The sequence below is a fragment of the Macaca nemestrina genome, chromosome 15, assembly GCF_043159975.1.
Source record: "Macaca nemestrina isolate mMacNem1 chromosome 15, mMacNem.hap1, whole genome shotgun sequence".
Taxonomy (NCBI): Eukaryota; Metazoa; Chordata; class Mammalia; order Primates; family Cercopithecidae; genus Macaca; species Macaca nemestrina.
This window is the reverse complement of record NC_092139.1, coordinates 26,930,793-26,951,754: the sequence shown is the minus strand read 5'-3', so window position 1 is coordinate 26,951,754 and position 20,962 is coordinate 26,930,793. Positions and strand designations below refer to the sequence as shown.

General features: G+C 49.1%; 1 protein-coding gene across 2 annotated transcripts in view; it reads left to right on the top strand.

Moving 5' to 3' along the window:
* LOC105496316 (catenin beta like 1) overlaps positions 1–20,090 on the top strand; it is a 176,669-nt gene extending 156,579 nt beyond the window's left edge. For both annotated transcript variants that reach the window (XM_071079342.1, XM_071079343.1), the window contains 3 exons: positions 7,857–7,994; positions 8,213–8,285; positions 19,890–20,090. In XM_071079342.1, coding sequence (XP_070935443.1) covers positions 7,857–7,994; positions 8,213–8,285; positions 19,890–19,978 — 300 coding nt within the window. In that variant the 3' untranslated portion in view covers positions 19,979–20,090. The remainder of the gene's footprint in view (positions 1–7,856; positions 7,995–8,212; positions 8,286–19,889) is intronic.
* The last annotated feature ends 872 nt before the right edge of the window (positions 20,091–20,962 follow it).

Sequence of the window (20,962 nt, the reverse complement as noted above, 5' to 3'; positions counted from 1 at the left end):
CAGGTAAGGTTAATGCAGGTGCCCTGCTTTGCACAGCAAAAAATGCTGCATGGATGCTGAGTTGTCATTGCTTCACAAAGAAGACAGTCACCTTCAGGCTCTTCAAAGGTGAGAGTTGAGTGAATTGATTTGTGGAAGACTCCCTTTAAATCTTAACTCTCCTGTCTCGTTCAGATACAGTCCATCGTACATATAGATTTTCACTCTGAAGTTTTGTAAAGTGAGAAATATTTACGACACTTAAGGAAGTTACTGGATTCCTGGAACGTCCCTTTAATCTCTGCTCATCACATTCCCGTTTGAAGGGTACGTGATTTGCATGCCCCTGTTGTCTTAAAATGGCCTAAGGTCACAGCAGATCCAGGGGTTGTGTCTTTGTCACGGCAAAGATGAATTTATTGATGAAAGGATGAGCTAATCGTCAGTGTTGACCATCATGTCCTGTTGCAGCGGTGATGTGTGTCTCCAGCTTGAGGCATTTCTCTTAGCGGCTCCTCTCTCTGGGAACGCCATCAGCCAACATCCTAAATCCATCCACATACCAATGTGCAGGTAGAAATCTGTTACAGCTGGCTATTGAAAGTGCTTTGGTCCTGGACATGCCCCAGATTATCAAAGCCGAAAGGAACCTTCAGGAGCACCGGATCAGGCAAAGAGGGGTGAGGCACACTGCCACTCTCCCCTCCTGCAGTCAGGGTGGGCATTGCTAATGATTTCAGGGCTGCTTCCGCTGAGCTTTGCCTCGGCTTCACGACAGATTTTTGTATCATATTCTGTACTCACTGCAGTGGATTGAGTTGGCACTTGGGATGAACTCTGTTTGCCTTCCCTGATCTAGTGCAGGCTTCCTGTTTCCAAGCAAAGAAACTGAGGCCAAGAAAAGTTAAATGACTCGCCTAAGGACACTAGTAAATTAGTATTCGAGCTGGGATCTGATCCCATTTTCTTAGGACTCTGTTCCACCTTGGCAGAGGAACTTATTTGTAGAATTTATAATATATATCATAGTTAAGTGGAGTTCCAGTATCTAATTTGAATATTTCCTGCACTCACACAAGGTCTCTTGAGAGGGAAAGAAGGCAAGGGGAAGCTGGGTGCCTTCTTTAGAATGGGATATTTGTAACCTGTTAGTTCAGTCTCCATATACTAAGGAGGTTGGGAGGCAGGTATGATCTCCACATGGGCCAGCTAACTTCCGTCTGTTCTTTTCCTTGCCATTTTTAAAACATGTCTCATTGGTCGGTTGGGCATAATTCAGTTTTTCCCTGCCACTAGAGAAACAAGTGCACTTGTATATCTTTAGTGCATAGCCGTCAGAATATTATTATAGATCAGACAGCTTCAGTTCCTCCAGGACCTTTGATGAGGGAAGGTATAAGGCAGGGAGAAGCTTGCGGTGATAATTTTTTTCTAGAACTCTTACATTGCTTCTCCAGAGACTGACTCCTAGCCAGCTGATCATGGGTGGAGTTTACAACAGCCATTTTGGAGTTTCAGGCACCCTTCGAAGTTCTTTCAGATGGCCAGCTCTACCTCCTCACACACAGATAGCCAAGGAATCATCTCGAGTCCTTATCTCAAGATCAGCTTTTTATGTGGCATCTTGGGGACCCATAAAAGGAGTCAGAAGTGTATTAATCCATTTATAAGTTGACCCTGTCTATATGGAGTAAGATGGGTGGAGAATAAAGGTGACGCCATCTTCTTTTTAAAACAGACCAAAACTTGAGAAGATAGAGAACTGCCCACACTTTCTCACTTTCTTATTTTCCATAATCATTCTGCTTGTTTTATTTCCTTTTAAACACTGAGTACACATTTATGTTTGGCTTCCCTGAATCCATTCAGCAGTAAATATTCCATGCCACAGAGTTGTAACAGGCTAGATAAGGGCTATCCTGACAACAGTCAACTTCACTGCACGCTGGTTTCTATGGCACTTCTAAAACTGTCAGGGCAGAAACTTCGTCTTCAGAAGCCAATCTCTGTTTCATCTCTGTGCATGTTCAGTGCAGCAATGGTGATGCGTTTCTTGGAGATGAGCTATAGTCGTATCTCAGATCTACATTTGAAAATTTCACTTTCAAATCATGTGGCCATACAGCTAAAAGTAGAATGTCGAATTGAACATTGTCAGAGTCTTGATGTTCTGAGGAAAGAGAAGAAAATGGAGTTTGGCATTGCTCTGTTGAGTTTGTTCTTTCTACATGACAATATAGAGAAACTAGAAGGTGCAGTGTGTACCTAACTGGTTAAAAGAAGATCAGATGATGGAGAAAAGTATGAAAAAGGAAAAAATCACCAGGGCTACTGCTGACCTAATTAGAGAAACTTAATTTTGCTAAGCTCCATTCGTGAGCCTCCTTATCACACTAATATTTAACATCTTCCTTTGTTCTCCAGACAACTCTGAAATCTATACCCACACAAACATGGTAGCATGAAAAGAGCATGGACTGGGGTTTGAGTCCCAGTTCTGCCACCCACTAGCCTTGAGGAGCTTGTTCTGCCTGAGCCAGCTTCCTCATCTAAAATGGGGGTAAGAATCCCCGCCTCTCAATATTATTATTATTATTATTATTATTATTATTTGAGACGGAGTTTTGCTCTGTCCCCCAGGCCAAGTGCAGTGGTGCGATCTTGGCTCACTGCAATCTCTGCCTCCCAGGTTCAAGTGATTCTCCTGCCTCAGCCTCCCGAGTACCTGGGGTTACAGATGTGCACCACCACTCCTGTTTAATTTTTGAATTTTTAGTAGAAACAGGGTTTCGCCATGTTGGCCAGGCTGCTCTCAAACTCCTGGCCTCAAGTGATTCGCCCCCCTCAGCCTCCCAAAGTGCTAGGATTACACATGTGAACCACAGCACCTGGCCCCTGCCTCTCAATATTTCTGAGAGGTAAAGGAGTTAATATACAGAAAGCCCTTGGCACTATTCTGACACATAGTAAGCCCCCAGTAACACGAGCTGCTCCTCTCTGGTAGGTGGGTAATGACAGCAGTAGTTATTATCCAGACTGCCTCACGCAATGTCTAGTATGTAGTAATCAATCAAAAATAATATGATCTACCGAAAGCTGTGATCTAATAAGCCAAGAAACAAAAAAACCTCCTCTTACCCCTTTCTGTTTCCATTAGTGATACTGATGTCCCACTGTTGTTCTCTCCAAGTTGACTTTTCTGTGCCTTTATGCATGCTATTATTTCCTCTGCTTGGAATGTCCTTTTCAGCCTGTCAAACTCCTTCAAAATCCAGCTCAGATGTTACATTTTCTTTAAGCACTCCTGACCCCACCCCCCATACAGACTTAGTCCAGCCTTCTTGTGGGTTCCCACAGCACTCACTACAGTTTGAAAGGTCCTTTATAATAGTCATTATTACATTTTTCAAAAAGAATTTCATATTCATTAACCTCATTAGATTATAAGCACCTCGATTATGTAGACTGTTTTATCTTTGCTGTCCCAGCACAGCACCTGGCACAGTTAGCTGTTCAAGACATCTCTGTTGAGTGGGTAAATGAATGAGTTCCACTTCAGGTTCCCCTGTTTGTAACCTCCCGGGCCTCTTCTCTTCCCTTCCCCTTCTCACGTAGGCTGATACCCTGGTCTTCCAGCTATGCACTCTACCTGCTTCTCCATGCTCTAAGCCGATGTGTCCATCATTTGGCTGTTTGCATATTCTGATTCATGACATTTTCCTGCACAGTGCTGGCTGACAGTCTGTAGCCCATCATATCTGACTTCTCTGGCCAGCCTGTATGCCTGCTATCAGCTCACCCTCCAAGGCACAGTCCTTCCCCATTTCCTGATGTTTTCACTTCTGCCCCAGCCATGCAAGTCTCAGCACACACAGCTCATTAAAAAGCTTTGAACTTCTCCCTTCATTGTTTTTCAATACTGTTTGGCAAATGCTTTCCAAGAGCCTACTAAGGGCTGGGCACAGTGCCTCACGCCTGTAATCCCAGCACTTTGGGAGGCCGAGGTGGGTAGATCACCTGAGGTCAGAAGGGAAAACCAGCCTGGCCAACATGGTGAAACCATGTCTCTACTAAAAATACAAAAATTAGCTGGGTTTGGTGGCGGGCACCTGTAATCCCAGCTACTTGGGAGGCTGAGGCAGGAGAGTTGCTTGAACCCGGCACTCCAGCCTGGGTGATAAGAGCAAAACTCCTCAAAAAAAAAAAAAAAAAAAAAGCCTACTAAGCAAAAAATGCTACACAAGGTGCTTCCTAGGGTACAAAGATGAGCACAGTACAGCTCTTACTTTCAAGGAACGCACACAAGGAAGAGGGATGGATCTGAATGGCTAGTTCAAGGCAGACCGTGGGAGGTACCACAACAGAGGTACAAATCCAGGGTGTGGGGATTTGTACTGAATCCCCACTGAAGGGGACTGAAAAATCATATCTGCTTGGGGATCTCAGGGAACATTTTGTGAGGCACATCACATTGTAGACTTTCAATATATGATGATAGAGACTGAGGAGTGGGCGGTACCAACACGAGGAGCAAGGCAAGACCAGGAAGGGAACCCAGGCCTGTCTGGGCTGGGCTGGGGTGAGGGAGAGTGAGCAGAAAGTATGGCCAACAAAAGTCTTTTCTTGTAGGGCCTTCACACGACGCAAAGACTGTACCTCTAAGGCACTCCATTCTGTTGTCTCTGCCCATCATGCACCCTGAAACCTTACCCAAAAGTCACTTCTTCCAGGACGCCCTTACATTTCACCCAACCCCGATCAGCACCTATCACAATTATTTTAACATGTGGGCACACTATACTTACTTTCTGGCCATTTCCTAAAAGTTTGTGACTTCCACCGACCTCTTCAGTGGTTAAAACCAGGGCTTCCCTTACCTCCACTTTCCTTATTTTACTGCCTTAATTCAGTGCTTAGGGTAGTGTTCTTGCCATTAGGCACTTAGTAGGGCCAGAGGTCTCAACACTGTGCCAAGTTACTCATTTCCACATCAAAGATGAATCCCACACGATTCCTATCCCTGGGGAATCCGTTTTCTAGCAACTGGTAATTATGAGCAACTTAACCTCTGTGTGCTTTGGTTTCTAATTCATACAATGGGATGAATAATCCCTTTCCAGCCCTTTTAAAATTTGGTAGTAACTGCTGAACACTTCAGTGTTCCGGAGCAGGAAGTCATGATTATAAGTAAATGAGAAACGAAAGAGAACCTTCTATTTTTAAACTCATTGGACATCAGTCCAGTGCTCCATGACTACCTCGTGAACATTAATGCCATTACCAGATTACCAATGAATTTGCTACTAAATGAAGCTAGGAATTAGTGTTATTGATTTTCCAGGCAGTACAGGGCCTAGCAGTCTGCAGGCCAAAGAGGATTCAGGTTTTGTCAGGAGCACATGCTGCATTTCACACGTCTAATACCCCCCAGTCTAAAGCCCTAATAAGTCACAGGAGTCTCCTCTGTAACCCTAGACCTCTCAGACTTGCTGTCCTCATATCCAGTCCTCCCAAGTAGATTCACTCATTTCCACATCAAAGATAGAGGCCTCATGGGAACGAGATGAAAAGTAGCCTTGTGTTGCTACCGGCTGGCCCCCCGGGCAAATAAAGAAGTGCATTATCTGTGTCTAAATAGTCTCTGAAGGATTCTTGGTGGAGATTGATGACCACAGTGGTGAGTTCTTCGAATGTGGAAGAGTGGAAAGCAGGATCCCAAGGGCTTCCGTCAGTGACAGGAGCCCAAATTGTCAGAAGGAACGGTGGCCATAAAGCTACCAACAGAATTATGAAATGGATTGTTGCCATCAGAAGCATATATTGAGTACCTGCCTTCTTAGGCCCATGTGCTAGTCACGCAGAACAAGTCCCCCTGAGAGCTCATAGCCTAAACCGGATGTCTGGCTGGATGCAGTGGCTCACACCTGTAATCCCATCACTTTGGGAGGCCAAGGCAGGAGGATCACTTGAACCTAGGAGCCCAAAGACCAGCCCAGGCAACATAGTGAGACCCTATCTCTACACACAAAAAAAAAGTTTTAATTAGCTGAATGTGGTGGCATGTACCTGTAGTCCTAGCTATTTGAGAGGCTAAGGTGGGAGGATCACTGGAGTCCAGGAAGTCGAGGCTGCAGTGAGCTGACATCATGCCACTGCACTCCAGACTGAACGAGAGTAAGACCCTGTCTCAAACAAACAAAACAAAAAAACGGAGATGTCTTTTTTCCTCTCATTGTCTCATTGGCTGCATAGATATGTACTGAGCTAGGGCCCTACCTTCACAGAGCTCACAGTCCACTCCCACGAAATAAAGGCTGGAGACAGAGAGAGCTGGTGGGGACTGAAGTCAGTGTGAAGATGATGGGGAGGAGAGGAGGTCATGTTGCAGAGTGGTTTGTCAAGGTGCTCTCAGCAATTTTAGAAAGGAGAGTTGTTAGCCTTAAATAAAAATCAGGAAGGCCTTTGTGATGGATGTAGCTTAAAAATGATGTGAGATTGAACCATACCCCAGAATCCCAAGGAGGGAAAGCAGTAGGGCTCTGAGCCATCTTGGCAGAAGTGTTCACAGCGCACAGGATGAGGGGTGGGAGGATTGGGGTTGGGGGATGGTAAAGATGTTAAAAATTGATTGTACAACTCAATATATAAAAGTTGTTAGATTGTACACTTTCAATGGATTAATTGTATGAATTATATCTCAATAAAGCTTTTTGTTTGTTTGTTTGTTTGTTTTTAAAGGAATCTACTAGGGAGGACTGGAAATGAGGACAGCAAGTCTGAGAGGTCTAGGGTTACAAAGGAGACTCCCGTGACTTAATTAGGGCTTTGGCCTGGGGGGTGTCGGACGTGTGAAATGCAGCACGGCCTCTGACAAAACACCTAGGCCAGAGGGCTTATGTACGCAAGTTGGGTGCCTGTGCCACTGGTTTCAGAGTTGTGGAGAAAGGGGACCTTTCTCTGCTGTGGTTAACTTGATTTGGAAGGGAGATTTAAATATACAGATGTTCCTCAGCTTATGATTGCATTGCATCCTGATAAACCTACTGTAAATTGAGAATACCATGAGTTGAAAATGCGTGGCTGCCGGGTGTGGTGGCTCACGCCTGTAATCCTAGCACTTTGGGAGGCCAAGGTCAGGAGTTTGAGACTAGCCTGACCAACATGGAGAAATCTCGTCTCTACCAAAACTACAAAAATTAGCTGGACGTGGTGGCACATGCCTGTAATCCCAGCTACTCAGGAGGCTGAGGCCGGAGAACTGCATGAACCAGGGAGGTGGAGGTTGCAGTGCGCTGAGATCGCGCCATTGCACTCCAGCCTGGGGGACAAGAGCGAAACTCCATCTCAAAAAAAAAAAGAAAAGGAAATGCATGGCTGACTGGGAGCTGAGGCCACTACCAGCCTTGCAGGAGAAGTACAGTTTCTACCACATGTCTGTCACTCTCACCCCATCATAAAGTTGATCCATGGTAAGTCAGAGGCCAACTGTACCTTACAGAGAGATTATGGAGGCCCAAACCAAAGAGTAAAAAATGAGTGGAAGCAGATAAATAGCTTAGATTTGTGTCCCTTCAGCTTTTTTTTTTTTTTTTAAGCTTTTTTTATATGTGGATGAGATCATTTTGGCCCTGATTCATCAGATAGGAAAAAATAGACTTTAAGCTCGCCTCCTGGGGCCTCTCTAGTCCATTAAGAATGAAGAATGTGAAAGGTACTTTAGAGTAATGGGAGATGTAGACAAATCAAAAAGATGAGGTAGTTTTCTTTTGCTGTTGTTGTAGTTGCTATTTTTGTGTGTATTATGGCCAGACTAGGAGTCCATTTTTTCCTCCCATTCACTGTCCAGCTTTTATTCCTAAATGTTCATTTGTTTCTAGGACATGGTCCGGCGAGGAGAGATCATAGACAATGACATCGAGGAGGAGTTCTACCTCCGGCGCCTGGATGCGGGGCTCTTTGTTCTCCAGCACATCTGCTACATCATGGCCGAGATCTGCAATGCCAATGTCCCCCAGGTAGGAGGGTCTTCCCCTGCATGGGCCTATCCATCCCTGCCTCCTTCCTCGCCAGCTGCTTAGGTAGACTCTCAGGGAAAGAAGCGGATTGCGCTCTCCTTGAATTCCTTTACTCTATGTGAGCCTTCTTTTTCAGGGATGGGGTGAAAGGTGATACATTCTAGTGTGTCAGGACAAATGGTTGTCTGTCTTTCTCTACCCATTTTTTCCCTTATTAGATTCGCCAGAGAGTTCACCAGATCCTAAACATGCGAGGAAGCTCCATCAAAATTGTCAGGCATATCATCAAGGGTGAGTTGGATGCTACTTATGTCTGGGGCTCCAGAGGTCTGAGGCTCTGTCAGTATCCCTGGTATTTGGTGCGGAGCATTTTCTGCACTGAAAGCCTAAGTTGTCCATTTCACTGTGTGTCCAGGTCATCTTTGTCAGAATACTGAAGACTAGCCTCGTTGTTCTCTGCCTCTGACCCTCCAGTTCCAGAACTTCCAACCATAAACAAGAGGCACAAGGGCTTGAAACAGTTGTTAATTTTTTTAAAAAAGCAAAAAATTCAATTCCAAACTACACATAGTAGAAGGAAATTGCTTTCTTAGGGAAAAAAGCAAGGAAATGACAAGAAATACAATAGTCCTTCCTTATCCACAGTTTTGCTTTCAGTTACACACAGTCAACTGTCCAGAAATAGATGAGTACAGTACAATAAGATATTTTGAGAGAGAGAGAGGCCACATTCATATAACTTTTTTATAGTATATTGTTATAATTGTTCTATTTTATTTAGTTATTGTTGTTAATCTCTTACTGTGCCTAATTTATAAATTAACCTTTATCATAGTTATGTAGTTATCATAGGTGTGGATCTATAGGGAGAAACACAGTGTACATAGGGTTCAGTACTGTGTGCAGGGTCAGGCATCCATCAGGGGTCTTGGAACATCTGTCAGGATGCGGGGGACTACTGTAACTGGAATTCTGCAATGAATTGAGGCAATGTGGAGTGGTGGAAAGAGTATGCCTGCCTTCCGGGCCTAGCTCTGCCTCCCCTAGCTACGAGCATGATTACAGCTGTATATTTACCTGGGAGAAATTTTGCAAAGGTTACAGGAGGTACTACAGCATCCAGTCTGTACCTGGCACACAGTGGGTGCTCAGTCAGTGTGGGTATCCCTCCTCCCCACCCACACCATGGAGTTACCTAAATGCTGTTGGATCTTCGACTGGACCTGACTCAGCTGGAGAGGCCTCTGGCCGGTGAGCAAGCCCCCAGTCACAAGGCAGGGCCCCTCTTCTGAGCTCTGGGTGCAGCCCCACCCTCAGCCACCTAGGGACTAACTGGGGAGCACCGGCTGGCACGTGTGGCAGTGGAGGCCCATGTGGGAATTTCCAGTACTGACGATGTCTGAGTTCAGAGAGAGTCCAGATGGACTGGGTAACTGCAGACAAATCAGTGTTCCCCTCGGGCTCTCATTCTGCCCATTTCTAAGATGAAGGACTAGGCTAGATTTACTCAGAGCTTGCCTTTAAGTTGCTTCTAGCTCCCATTCCAGGTGGCAGATGAAATGTGAAGATAAATGTAGTCCACACAGTGAAGCGAAGCAAGGTTAAGAGCGTGGGCTCTAGGGTCAGAGGCTTCTGGATCTGAATCTTGGCGCTGTTGTTTACTCTGTTACCTCAGGCAAGATACCAGTTGTTCTTGTGACTGCCTAGAATGGGCAAGGGGATTGAATGAGGTGACACAAGTTAACAGCAAACGTTAGTGTGAGTATTACAATATACCACGAAGATCATTGTCGTCATTATTTTAAGTGAGACATGGCCAAAATCCTGTGGGAAGCCTTGTGAGAGCAGTGGCATTGAACTGGTCTAAGAGGCTAGGACAGAGGCAGTCCAGAAAGAAACAGCACTGTGAGTGAAGGCATAGGGACTGGAAATCTCGTGTCTGCTCAGCCCTCCCCATCCGGGAATGGTAAATCCATTGTGCCCATTTTGTAGACAGAGAGTATGAGGCATTGGAATCTGTTGTTTTCTCCTTAGAGAAAAAGAGAGTAAAGGGGTCCAGTGGACACACTTAGCCCCACTCATGCCTTCCGGAGGGACACCCTGGGGGCTCCTCCTCAGTGTCAGATTCGTGTGAATTACTGCTCAGAGCGTCATTTCGCCTCCTCCCTGAGGGGTAGCTGTGGTGATTTGCAACTCCAGCCTTTAAATGGCATTTACTTCTAACGCCCACTTGTTCAATTAGAACTTCTTACTACACTCAGTTCTGCTATCCTGCACTGAGTGTTCTCCCTGCACCTCCGTCCATGTAATCAAAACAGTGATCTTCCAAGAAAGGGAAAGCATTTTTAATGGGTGCTGACGTGTAGTAGTGGATGTTTTTTTTTCTCAAACCCTGCCACACACAACCTAAGTGATTCGCAGTTTCCCATTGTTGTGAGCCCCGGCCTCTGTCTCCCTCGGATCCTGGTTTATTTCCCCAGTGCCTTTTAAGGCGCTGAGCCCACGCTGGACAGTGAGTGGAGGGTTGTTGAGTGGGCGCCTGGGCAAGCGAGCAGATGAGTGAACCGGTGAAGGGTCTGCACAGGCGCCATCTTCACTCTCACCCCTCTGCTTTTCTCCCCCACTGCTTTCTGCCCACCCTCACCTCTACCACCTCCATGCAGACCCTCACAGCCATCCTTCCAGACCTGGGTTCAGCCCTTCAATTCTCTCCCCATCACCCTTCATAGCCAGCTCCTTAGTCCATCCCACCTCTTCTGCTTCTGAACTCAACCTTGAATCCATCCACTTCTCTGCATCCATTATTCCCATCATAGCACCCTGATTCTTTCCATCCGAGCCCTTATCACAACCTGTGATTGTTTTTATTTATGTGTCTGTTTACTGCTCTTGTCTGTCTCATACATTAAAATATAAGCTCCATGACGGGACATTGTCTGCCTTGTTCACTGTGTCTCCCCAGCACCCAGAGCAATGCCAAGCACATGATGGGAACCAGTAACAATTTCAGACATTGTAGAATGAAACCTTACCCTTGTATGAATTTAATGTGGCAAACATTGACTGTGACTCTCCTCGGGGCTAGCTGGGCACCGTGCTAAGTGCTGTGCTAGAGGTGTCACACCGCAGCTGCCCTCATGGAGTTTACGGCCTTCCGGGGACATAGAGTATAAATGATTGACCATAATCCAAGCCCAGTGGAACGCATGCTCCAGGAACTACTCAGCTGGCCCTGCTCGATGCCAGGCTCTGTGTCCAGTCCTAGAGATACTAAAGGAATAAGCGAGATCCCTATCCTTCAGGCGTTCACAGTCTAGGGGAAGAGGCTCAAAACTAATTAGAACGTGCTAAGCGCTTGTCAAGTTGTGAACAGTGTGCTGAGGGTGGGAGTGTCACAGAGGCAGTTATGGAAGCAGGGAGGGAGCCGCTTCTCCTCCTCAGGACTAGGACTGGTGCCCAAACCAGGCAGAGGGAGCAGAGGCCCGGAGGAGGACAGGGCAGGATGCAGTGGCCTTGGGGAGGACGATAGCCCGGTCAGGGGGTCCAAGCAGAGGTGCAGGAGGCTGGAGTGTTGGGTGGGGTGTGGCTGGGCCGGGCTTCTGAGTTCTGCTAGGTGCACAGTGAGTTTGGTGTACCAGGGGTGACTGCATCCGTTGATTGACCAGCAGACGGCAGACATTCTCATTAGTGCCCGGGGAATCGTTTGGGAAATTTGAGGTCATCAGTGTGGAGGTGATATCTAGAGTCTGGGAATTGAACGCCATTGCTCAGGTTGAAGAGGCCCCGAACATCACGCTGGCAATTAAAAGAGTTCTCTATAGATGGAATGTTGTCATAAAGGGTTCTCAGCCCTGCCACTGGCATGCCCCGTCCTGCCTCACCCACGCCAGGGGAAGCCAGTCTGCAGCAGGGTGTGGAGCCTGTGTGGTGTGGCCTGCCTCTGGGAGCACTCCTGAACAGGGTGCTGCAAGAACCCTCAGGAGCCCTCACTTGGGTGGAGAGGGTGGTGCTGAGGTTGACAGGTTGAGGCTCCCATGGAGGTGGGAGGGTTGGGAGGCTGGGCTCTTCTGGGACCCCCGTCCAAAAAGCTCATCTGGTTCTTCTTTTCATACCACCCCCACTCCTCCTACCCTTCCTTCAATCGAAAACCCAAGAAAACAAAGCCTCATAAAGAAAACCAGCTCATCAGTCTGTCCTCTTTGATTTTAATTTTGTTTTTCAGTTTGGATTGCTTCCTTATTTTTTCTTTAACATACTAATTAGATGCAGGCTTTTTTCTTTGATTTTATGGCCTACATATTTCCTAAGTTTTGCTGGCAGGATGACAGCTGATGTATCCCTTGAGGTCTCAGGAAAACGCTGATGAGGCAAGCCCAGCGGGGGACTTTTCCCGTTATTTTTCAGCCCCCACTCTCACAATTTCCTCCCTCCTCTGTTGGGGGTGCCAAGAGCGCAGGGAATAATTGATGGCTCATTAAAGCCCCTCTCTCTGCACACTGCTTACTCGGCACTCCCGACGTCCAGCCTTCCCCAGAACCGGCAGCACCTCTGGCCGGAGGACTGTGGGCCCTCCTAGGGAACCGTGGTCTGAGGACTGAGATTACCACAAAGAGAAGGGCAGATGGGGCCGTGTGCTCCGCGAGGACAGCAACAGACTTCCTGCCATTTATCGCTGTGGTGCTCGGCGCCCTGACTGGCAGAGAGAAGGAGTCAGTTACTGCAGTTGGGGTGCATGCTGAGGTGGTGCTGTAGGTTCTTTGTGCTATTCCAGAAATCCAGGACCACGGTAGGTAGAGTGGTCACTTACCGAGCTCCTACCTCCTCTGGGTCAGACATTTGGGGTACAGCGTCATTACCTCTGGTCCTCACAACAGGCCTAGAAAGCGGGGTAACAAGGAGACAGACTCACTGAGCTTAGTGGAGGTACCTGGGTCTCTGGTGATGTAAACTGGATCCAGACTCAGAAGGAGCTATGCACAGCGGTAAGGAATGTGCCAACTGCTGATTGGCCCATATGCTCCTACGGGCTTTTAGGAGAGAAGAAAAATGCAGGGCACCCACCTTTAGGGAGCGCCCATCACAGGGTGCTAGGCAGGCTTCTAAGATAAGTGAGACACCCAGGAGACTCTGTCCCCCGCAGGCATACTTCCCTCACGAGTCAGGTGACCGACCATAGCGCAAAGCAGAATGGAGCTGGTGCTGGGATGCAGAGGTCCAAGGGGAATGAAGATGGCACAGTTAACTCACAGTTAATCTGGCTGGACATGAAAAGGAGCCCAGAGATCCAGGGAGGCTGTACGGAAGGCTGTACAGAAAGCGTGGCTTCTTTTTTATTTTTTATTATTGTAATAATAATCTATCATTTTGACCATTACTACCATCACTACCATCTATCCACAGGCCTTTTTTTGCATCTTGCAAAACTGGAACTCCCCGTTCCTCCCTCCCCCCAGCCCCTGGCAGCCACCATTCTGCATTCTGTCTCTGTGGCTGGCTGCATGGGAAGGGTTTCCGTAGGCAGCTGTGCACGGGCATCATTGAGCAGTCATCGCCTTGGCTGTGGCGTTGGAGCTGTGACCTGAGAATGCTTTGAAATATCAATATTTGTGCCAAGGGTTGCAGTGGAAGCCGCTGGCCAGTCTTGCCGCTGTTTTAGTCTCCTGGTGAAAGTTGTTGGAGGACCACACAGATGCCCGGGAGCAGCCACGGCTACTGCACAGCGGCTGGTTTGCAGAGGAGAGCTTAGAGGATTACTGACTCAAAACTCTCTCACTGCTGGGCAAAAAGAATGAGCCAGGAACTTAAATGCTTTTAGAATTTGGCCCATGGCCCTTTGGTTTGCGAGTATTCTTTATGGCTTAAAATCTCCTCCTAGTAGCTCATAAACGTATTTCCATATTGATTTGGGGCTCTTGGTAACCCAATTTGTCTGTGTGGTTGTAAAGCTGCAGAGGCTGATAGGATTTATCTTTTGATGACATGTTGACGTGTGTGTGACTTGCACCTGGTCATGGATACGGTGTCCTGCAGGGCATTTGGAGGCAGGAAAGGATCATGGAGAGAGACTTGTATGTTAGCCCTGTAGCCAGCGGCCTTGACAGGGCTCAGAGGCATCCTAAGGACACCTCGAGAGCTTTCCAGCAAAGATGTTACATTTGCCTTAGGATTGCTGCCCCCAGGCCTCACACCCAGTTCACCCAAGAGGGCTCTCTTGAGCACTGCCTGGGGTAGTGTGGTGGTGGTATGCGGAGAGGGCGGGAGAACCGCTCTCGGAGAACCAACTGTGCTAAGACCGTGGAGCCTGCAGTGAGTTGCCCAGGTTCACAAGCAAGCGCTGTCTGTCGCTTTCTAGTGTCTGACCTCAGGCAGCTCTTCCCCTCTCCAAGCCATCGCTCCTGCATCTGTAAGACGGGGAGAACCTGTCTCAGAAGGCTGCTGTGAGAATGAGATGAAGTGCTATATGTATAGTGCTCACATGGTGGCTGGCACCCGGAAAGTGCCTGTTACATGTTAGCTGTCTTTATTGTTATAGTTAGTGTCCAGGCTCACCCAGGATCAGACATGCTCAGACCAGCATAAATTCTGGATCTCTGTGTAACTCTGGGCAAGTTAGTAGGTAACATATTTAAGTCTTGGTTTCCTCCTCTGTAAAAAACACAAACAAAAAACACGTAAAATAAATCCTGCCTCTCTCAGGAAGCCTCCAAGGTTGAGATGCAGTTGGGTGCCTGGGACCAAGCTGCATACTCAGCGAATGGAAGCTCCTTCCTTCCTTGACCTAATCCGTCCGCCTGGAGTTAGCAGCAGCTTGGACTGAGATGCCACCGGAAAGGCAGTCGCCGCACACAGGCTCGACTTCCCGGGGCCTTGTGGGGGTGGGTGGGTGTCAGTGGGTGCTTTTCCAACCAGGTAAAACATCCATGGGACTCTGAGAACTTGCCCGTTAGCATTGTAAGCAAGGGTCTTTCTCTGTAAGCGGGTTTCATTTGAATGACATCCCTGATGAAATTAGAACCGGCAGCCTAGCAAAATGTTCTACTCCTGGAGAAGCGCAACTTTCAACCTTCCAAGTTCCTTGTTGTTGTCAAGGGATCTTGTTAGACCTGAAGGATTTTCCTTTCTCGGTTTCTATTTTGTGGTTATATGTACATCTTCAAGAGTTTTCAATGTGAAAATACTGGGCATTCCTCCTCTCTCTTCCCTCTTCCTCCTGCATTTTTAAAAAGGTGAACATTTAAGGCTTAAGATTCATGGATCTGAACCAGGCTTGTGAATACTGGTCCAGGTCTCCGTCCTGGAAGATGACTTTTCCCCATCCACCAGCCTCGGTGCCCCTCCCTCTCCCTCTCAACATAAACAGAACAGCTTGTATTCCATGTCTGAATAGTAAACCTGCTGTCTAAAGTTTGCTTTAATATTTATGTGTTCAGCACTGCTGCCTGTTTCTGAGTTCCATCAAAGCCTTTATTATAAGAGCATTTGAAAATGTGGGGGAAGTAGAGAAAGGAGTTGACGTGTATGCCATCTTTCTCACTCTCCACCAACTTAGCCTCTTTCCTCTCTCCTCTCATCCTTCTCTCCCTCTCCCCTCATCCTGCAGTCTCTTTTCCTCTTATACACACATGCACACACGCGCACACACACATACAGCAAAGAGAACTCTTTCCCAAGACCTCTGGGAGGGCTCTGTTCAATATTTATAAACTGCTGCAGCAGCTGTAATAACCAGAGGTAGCTGGCACCACCACGATTTGCTCCAAATAGGACTCTGCCATAGAAACAAAGAATGAGCAAGGGCAAAGGGTGAGGGTGAGGTGCCTGGGGGTGCAGCTTCCCCGGGCAGTGGATGAGCACCAGGCCAGGTCGTCGGACCTGGTTCTGGGCCTGGCTCTGTGGCTGGCTCACTCTGGGACCCTGGCCGTTCACCTGCCCCCTCAGTGCTGCAATAAATTTCTGAGAACCCTTCCAGCTGTGATATTTGGTAACTTGGCATAAGAGAATGTGACCCCAGCCAGTCCACCCACATCTGTCCTGGCCACCGAGGCCCCTGTAGCACAAGACATTCCTGTTTTGGAACACTCACAGAGCAGGGGTTTTTCCCGGAGACCGGGGCCCAGGCAGGGTAGCCTGTTGCTTAGGTAACAGGATGCTGCTGTGAGGACCAGCCTACTCCCAGTGGCTTTTTAGGGGCCTTTTTTTTTTTCTCCCCTATCCACACATTTCAAGGTTTGAATTCCGGCTCCTCTACATCCTAGACTTGGGCAGGTTGCTTCAGTTCTCTGATAGCCCGTTTCCTCCTGGGTAAATAGGGATGGTGTTCTTTACCTTGTAAGGTTGCTGCAAAGGTTACATGTGAGACAACATAGATAATGCAGGCACATAGCAGTGCACAGCACATGTTAGTTCCACTCCGCTCTGTGTGGGACAGGCCCTCTTCCAGGGGACACGAAGCCATTCACTGCCTGCGGGCCAGTCGGATATCCTCTTTCCAGAGAATGGGTGATGTGACTCTGTTTGCTTCTTAGCACAGCTGGAGTGACAGTGGAGACTTGCGCATGGGATGGGTGCTCTGTGTCCCATCAGCATGTGTAAGTGAGGCCTCGGCACAGGTGATTCGGCAAAGGGAATTGATGCAGGTATGGGTTCCCTCTGCTTTGTGCATCCCTAGAAAGAACTCAAGGAAGCTGGCTTTACTGTTGGAAACTCACTGCCCCAAAGCATCAGACTGGTTCTCCACTTCCCTCCCTCCTGGGTCTGAGAAGACATTAGGAGAGCCAAATGTTAGCTCAATCCATTAAGACTCCTGCTTCCAGACCATGCCTCCGGGGATATTAGATGCCATCATGGTCATTTCTCTCTCTCCTGGGGCAGCAACTGTATCATTCACATGTGAGTAAGAGATACCACTGACACGCAGCCCCAGAGCCCTCTCCCGAAGCTCAGTTCCTGTCTCGTCACCCCGGCCCTCTCTCTAAGGGGCCTTAATAGGAGGCATCACAACCATTTGCTGTTGGAGGTGATGGATGGGCCTAACAGAAGAGGATGATTTCCAGGGGGAGACACACCGCTGGCACACGCCTGAATCCCAAATCCCATTTTCTGGCATACATCCAAAGTAAGAAAGAGGAACGGGGCAAAATAAAGAGGTCGCAGGAGCCAAATTATTTCCCCCCCGCATTGGCGGGGGTGGGGCTGACGGGGAGCGTGAGAGGCCACACGCTTTGTTTTCTCTCCCCAGTCTTTGTCTGGTTTGGATCAGCAGGTGTTTTGTTATACAAAAGCCTCTTACTAGAGAGTTTTCTTTCTCAAGTCAGGCCCCAGTAAGGGATCAGGGGGCAGAAGTGCAAGCAGCCATCCTAGTCACCCCCTGCAGGAGATCCTTCAGCACCCCACTCTGCTGGGGGCCCTCGGCCAGGCTCAGCGGGGAGGAAGGCGAAAGCCCCTGCCTTCGTGCAGCTCTCCATCTAGGGGGAGAGGCCGGGGGAGGATGGTCTGGCAGTCAGGCCCACGTGTGCTGGAGGCAGTGGCCTGGGGCTGGGCGTGGGAGTGAGAGGTGACCAGGCAGGCTTCCACAGAGAAGACGTCTCAGGAGGGGACCCGGAGGGGGTGTGGGACTTCCCCAGTGCCACTGCTGACCTGAGCAAAGGAGGCTCAGGGAGGGAACTCATGTTCCCTGGACGTTTGTTATTTGAACATTTTCAGAGGGGACCACCCAAGGGCACTTGTGAGTCAGAGCTAGGATTCGGTCGCAGCCCGATGTTGCACCTTTTCCTCTCTGGCTGTGGGCAGGGGACAGTCAGAGGGCAGTGAGGGGTTGGACCACCCCATCCTCCTCCTTCCTCTCCCACCAGATCCCCTACATTTGCTCTAGGAGCCACCGCAGGAAGTCCAGGGTCACCAAATCACCCCTCGCCATCTGCAGAAAAAACCAGGGTGACCATGTTATTTTGGGTTACCAGGACACTTTTTAAAAAATGAGACAGAGTCTTAAGGATCACTGTGCTGGGACAACAGGGGAGACAAGAACCCAAACCTGCCCACCGTGACCCTCTCCAATGGTATCCTCTGCCGAACTGTTGCCAGAACTGTGCCTGGAGCCTCGCGCTCCTCAGGAATGTTTCCTTTCTCTTCCTGGTCTCGCTGAAGCCTGGCGCTCCCACACCACTCCGACCACTGGAGACTTGGGAGGGGTCTTCCATGCTCCAGTACTTCTGGACTCTCCTCTCTCCCTCCCTTCCCTGAATACACCCAGCTGTCGAAGCTTGTGTCAGGGGACTGCAACCCCCCACACAGCCCCTCCCTGTTGTTGGCACCAGCACCTGTGCCCCCCAGTCCTTGGGGGGATTATGGGCTCACCGTCAGCCTCTCCACTGCTCTTGTCGTATTTCTTGGTGATTGCAACCACCAAGAGATTCACATCTCTTTCTCATACCCCATTTCCAGTCTATCTGTAAATCCTATTGGAGCCACCCTCAGAAAACATCAAGAAGCTGAAGACGTCGCCTCACCTCCACCATTACCTGCCCGATCCAGGCCACTGTCATGTCACATCTCCTTGCCCTGCCCTTGCTTCCCCCGTGGTGTCCCCCACACAGCATCGGAAGGGATCTGGCAAAAGTCAAATCACGTCACTCCTCTCTGCTCAAGACCCTCATAGGGACTTCCACCCCACAGAAAGGCCACAACCCCTACCATGGTGCACATGGTGCATCTGGGTATGGCCCCCTCCCGTGGCTCCAGGCTGTGGCCACACTGACCTCTTCGCTGACCCTCAGATAAACCAAGGAAGCGCCCCCGCCCCCCGCCACCTTAGATCCTCTGCCCTGGCTGCCCTGCCACTCGCTCCCAGACCTTTCCACACTCATCTCCTTCTGATCTTTAAGCAGATGCTCCCTGCTGACAGCCACCTGTGTATTTTGTTCACTTTTTGGTTTGTGACCTTCACTAGAAAGTAGGCTCCACACAAGCAGAGATTTGCCTCTGTTTCGATCACTCCTTTATTCCCATTCCCAAAACGAGGTTCTCAAACTGGAGCGTACATCAGCATCACCTGGAGACTCCGTAAAACCCAGATCACTGGGCCCCACCCCAGTTTCCTGTTAAGTGGGTCTAGGGTGGTCCCAAGAATTTATGTTTCTAGTAAGTTTCCATGCAGTGCTGCTGCTGCTGCAGCTGCTGCTGATCAGGTCCACACTCAGAACCACTAGTCCAGAGCAGTGTCTGCCCAGCGGCTGTCTGTCTTAGTCTGTTCGTGCTGCTGTAACAAAATCCCCAAGACTGGGAAATTTATGAAGAACAGAAATGTACTTCCTCACAGTTCTGGAGGTGGGGGATCCAAGAGCACCACGCCAACCTTTGGTGTCTGCTGAGGGCCTTCCTGTTGCATCCTCACATTGCAGAAGGGAGAAGGGCAAAGGGTCTTGAGAGTTCCCTGGAGTCCTTTTGCAAGAGTCTAATCCCCCTAGATTAGACCTAATCTAGACCTAATCTAATCTTGTAATTAGATGGTAAGAACCTAATCACCCTGTAAAGACCTTCGCTGCATTGGGGATGAGGTCTCAGCATGAATTTTGGAGGGGACACAAACATTCAGACCTTAGTAGCATCCACGCCGTGTGTGTTGAGTAAATAAATAAATGAGGGTGAAGTGAATAAATAAATGAGGGCGGAAGTGAAGGGTGTGGCTAGGAGGGGAATCCAAGCATGGAAAGATAAGTTGGCGCCTTTCCACTGAGGGCCTCGAAGGCAAGGCCCCAAGGAATTTGGCTACAGTGGGGGCATTAGGGCAACTTGTACCTCTGTGGGAGCTGGGGTTCTGGGAAAGATATGAAGCGACATAGCCATGGTGGACCCCATGCCTGGGATCCACTCCTGACTCTATCTTTGTCCCCCTAGAGTATGCAGAGAACATCGGGGACGGCCGGAGCCCGGAGTTCCGGGAGAACGAGCAAAAGCGCATCCTGGGCTTGCTGGAGAACTTCTAGAGGCACCTGGGGCCTGCGCACCGTGGACTGTCTCAGCTTCCCTCCCAGGATCAGTTTCTACACAACTCTGTGTGGCTTTTGGACAAATTAAAGCTAGTTTTGGTATCCCTGAGCCGATTTTCTTTGTAGTGAAGCTTCGCCTGCTAACCCTCCCTTCCCCCCTCCCCGCAGCAGCTACTTCAGGACTCCCCCAGGGAAGGCCCGTGGGCAGCCTCACTCCGCCAGGGGGACAGCTGAGGCTCAGGGCGTAGCAGTGACAACTTCGCCACCGTGGCTACGCAGGTGGTGCTGCTGTGAGGCTGGAGTGGGGGCCCAGCTAGAGTCTAGATGTGGGACCCGAGGCCCGGGCCTCATGCTCCAGCTCCATGGGGAGGCCAACCACACAGCACAGCCCTCAGAGCATGCAGAGCCCTGCTGCATGTCAGACCACTCGGGTGGGGGCTGCATGGAGGATTACCAGATCCCATCGTGGGCCCCACCGCACAAATAGCATCAAATCTCAGTGAGGCCCTGGCATCTGGGCTGCTCAAAGCTCCCCGGTGGTTCCGTGCATCAGGGTGAGAGCCACCGCTTTAGAGTGGACAGGTTTGGGTCCATATCCCCACCGCATCATTACCAGCTGTACATTCTGTTCTGGTTTGGGGTCTTGTTTTGTTTTTTTAAGACACAGGGTCTTACTCTGTGGCCCAGGCTGGAGTGCACTGGTGCGACCACGGCTCACCGTAGCCTTGACTTCCTGGGCTCAGGCGATCCTCCCACCTCAGCCCCTCAGCTGAGAGGGAGGTGCCACCACAAATGGCTGATTTAGCTGTACATTTGGATAAGTGACTTTCACCTTTCCGAGTCTCACTTCTTCACCTGCACAGTGGGGCCACTCATACCCATTTGCTGCTGAGGAAGCCATGCTCAGCAAGCCTGCAGCACAGCGGCGAAGGCACCGTCGTGGCTTTGTAGCTGCTGCTTCCTTTGGTTCTTCCCACACAC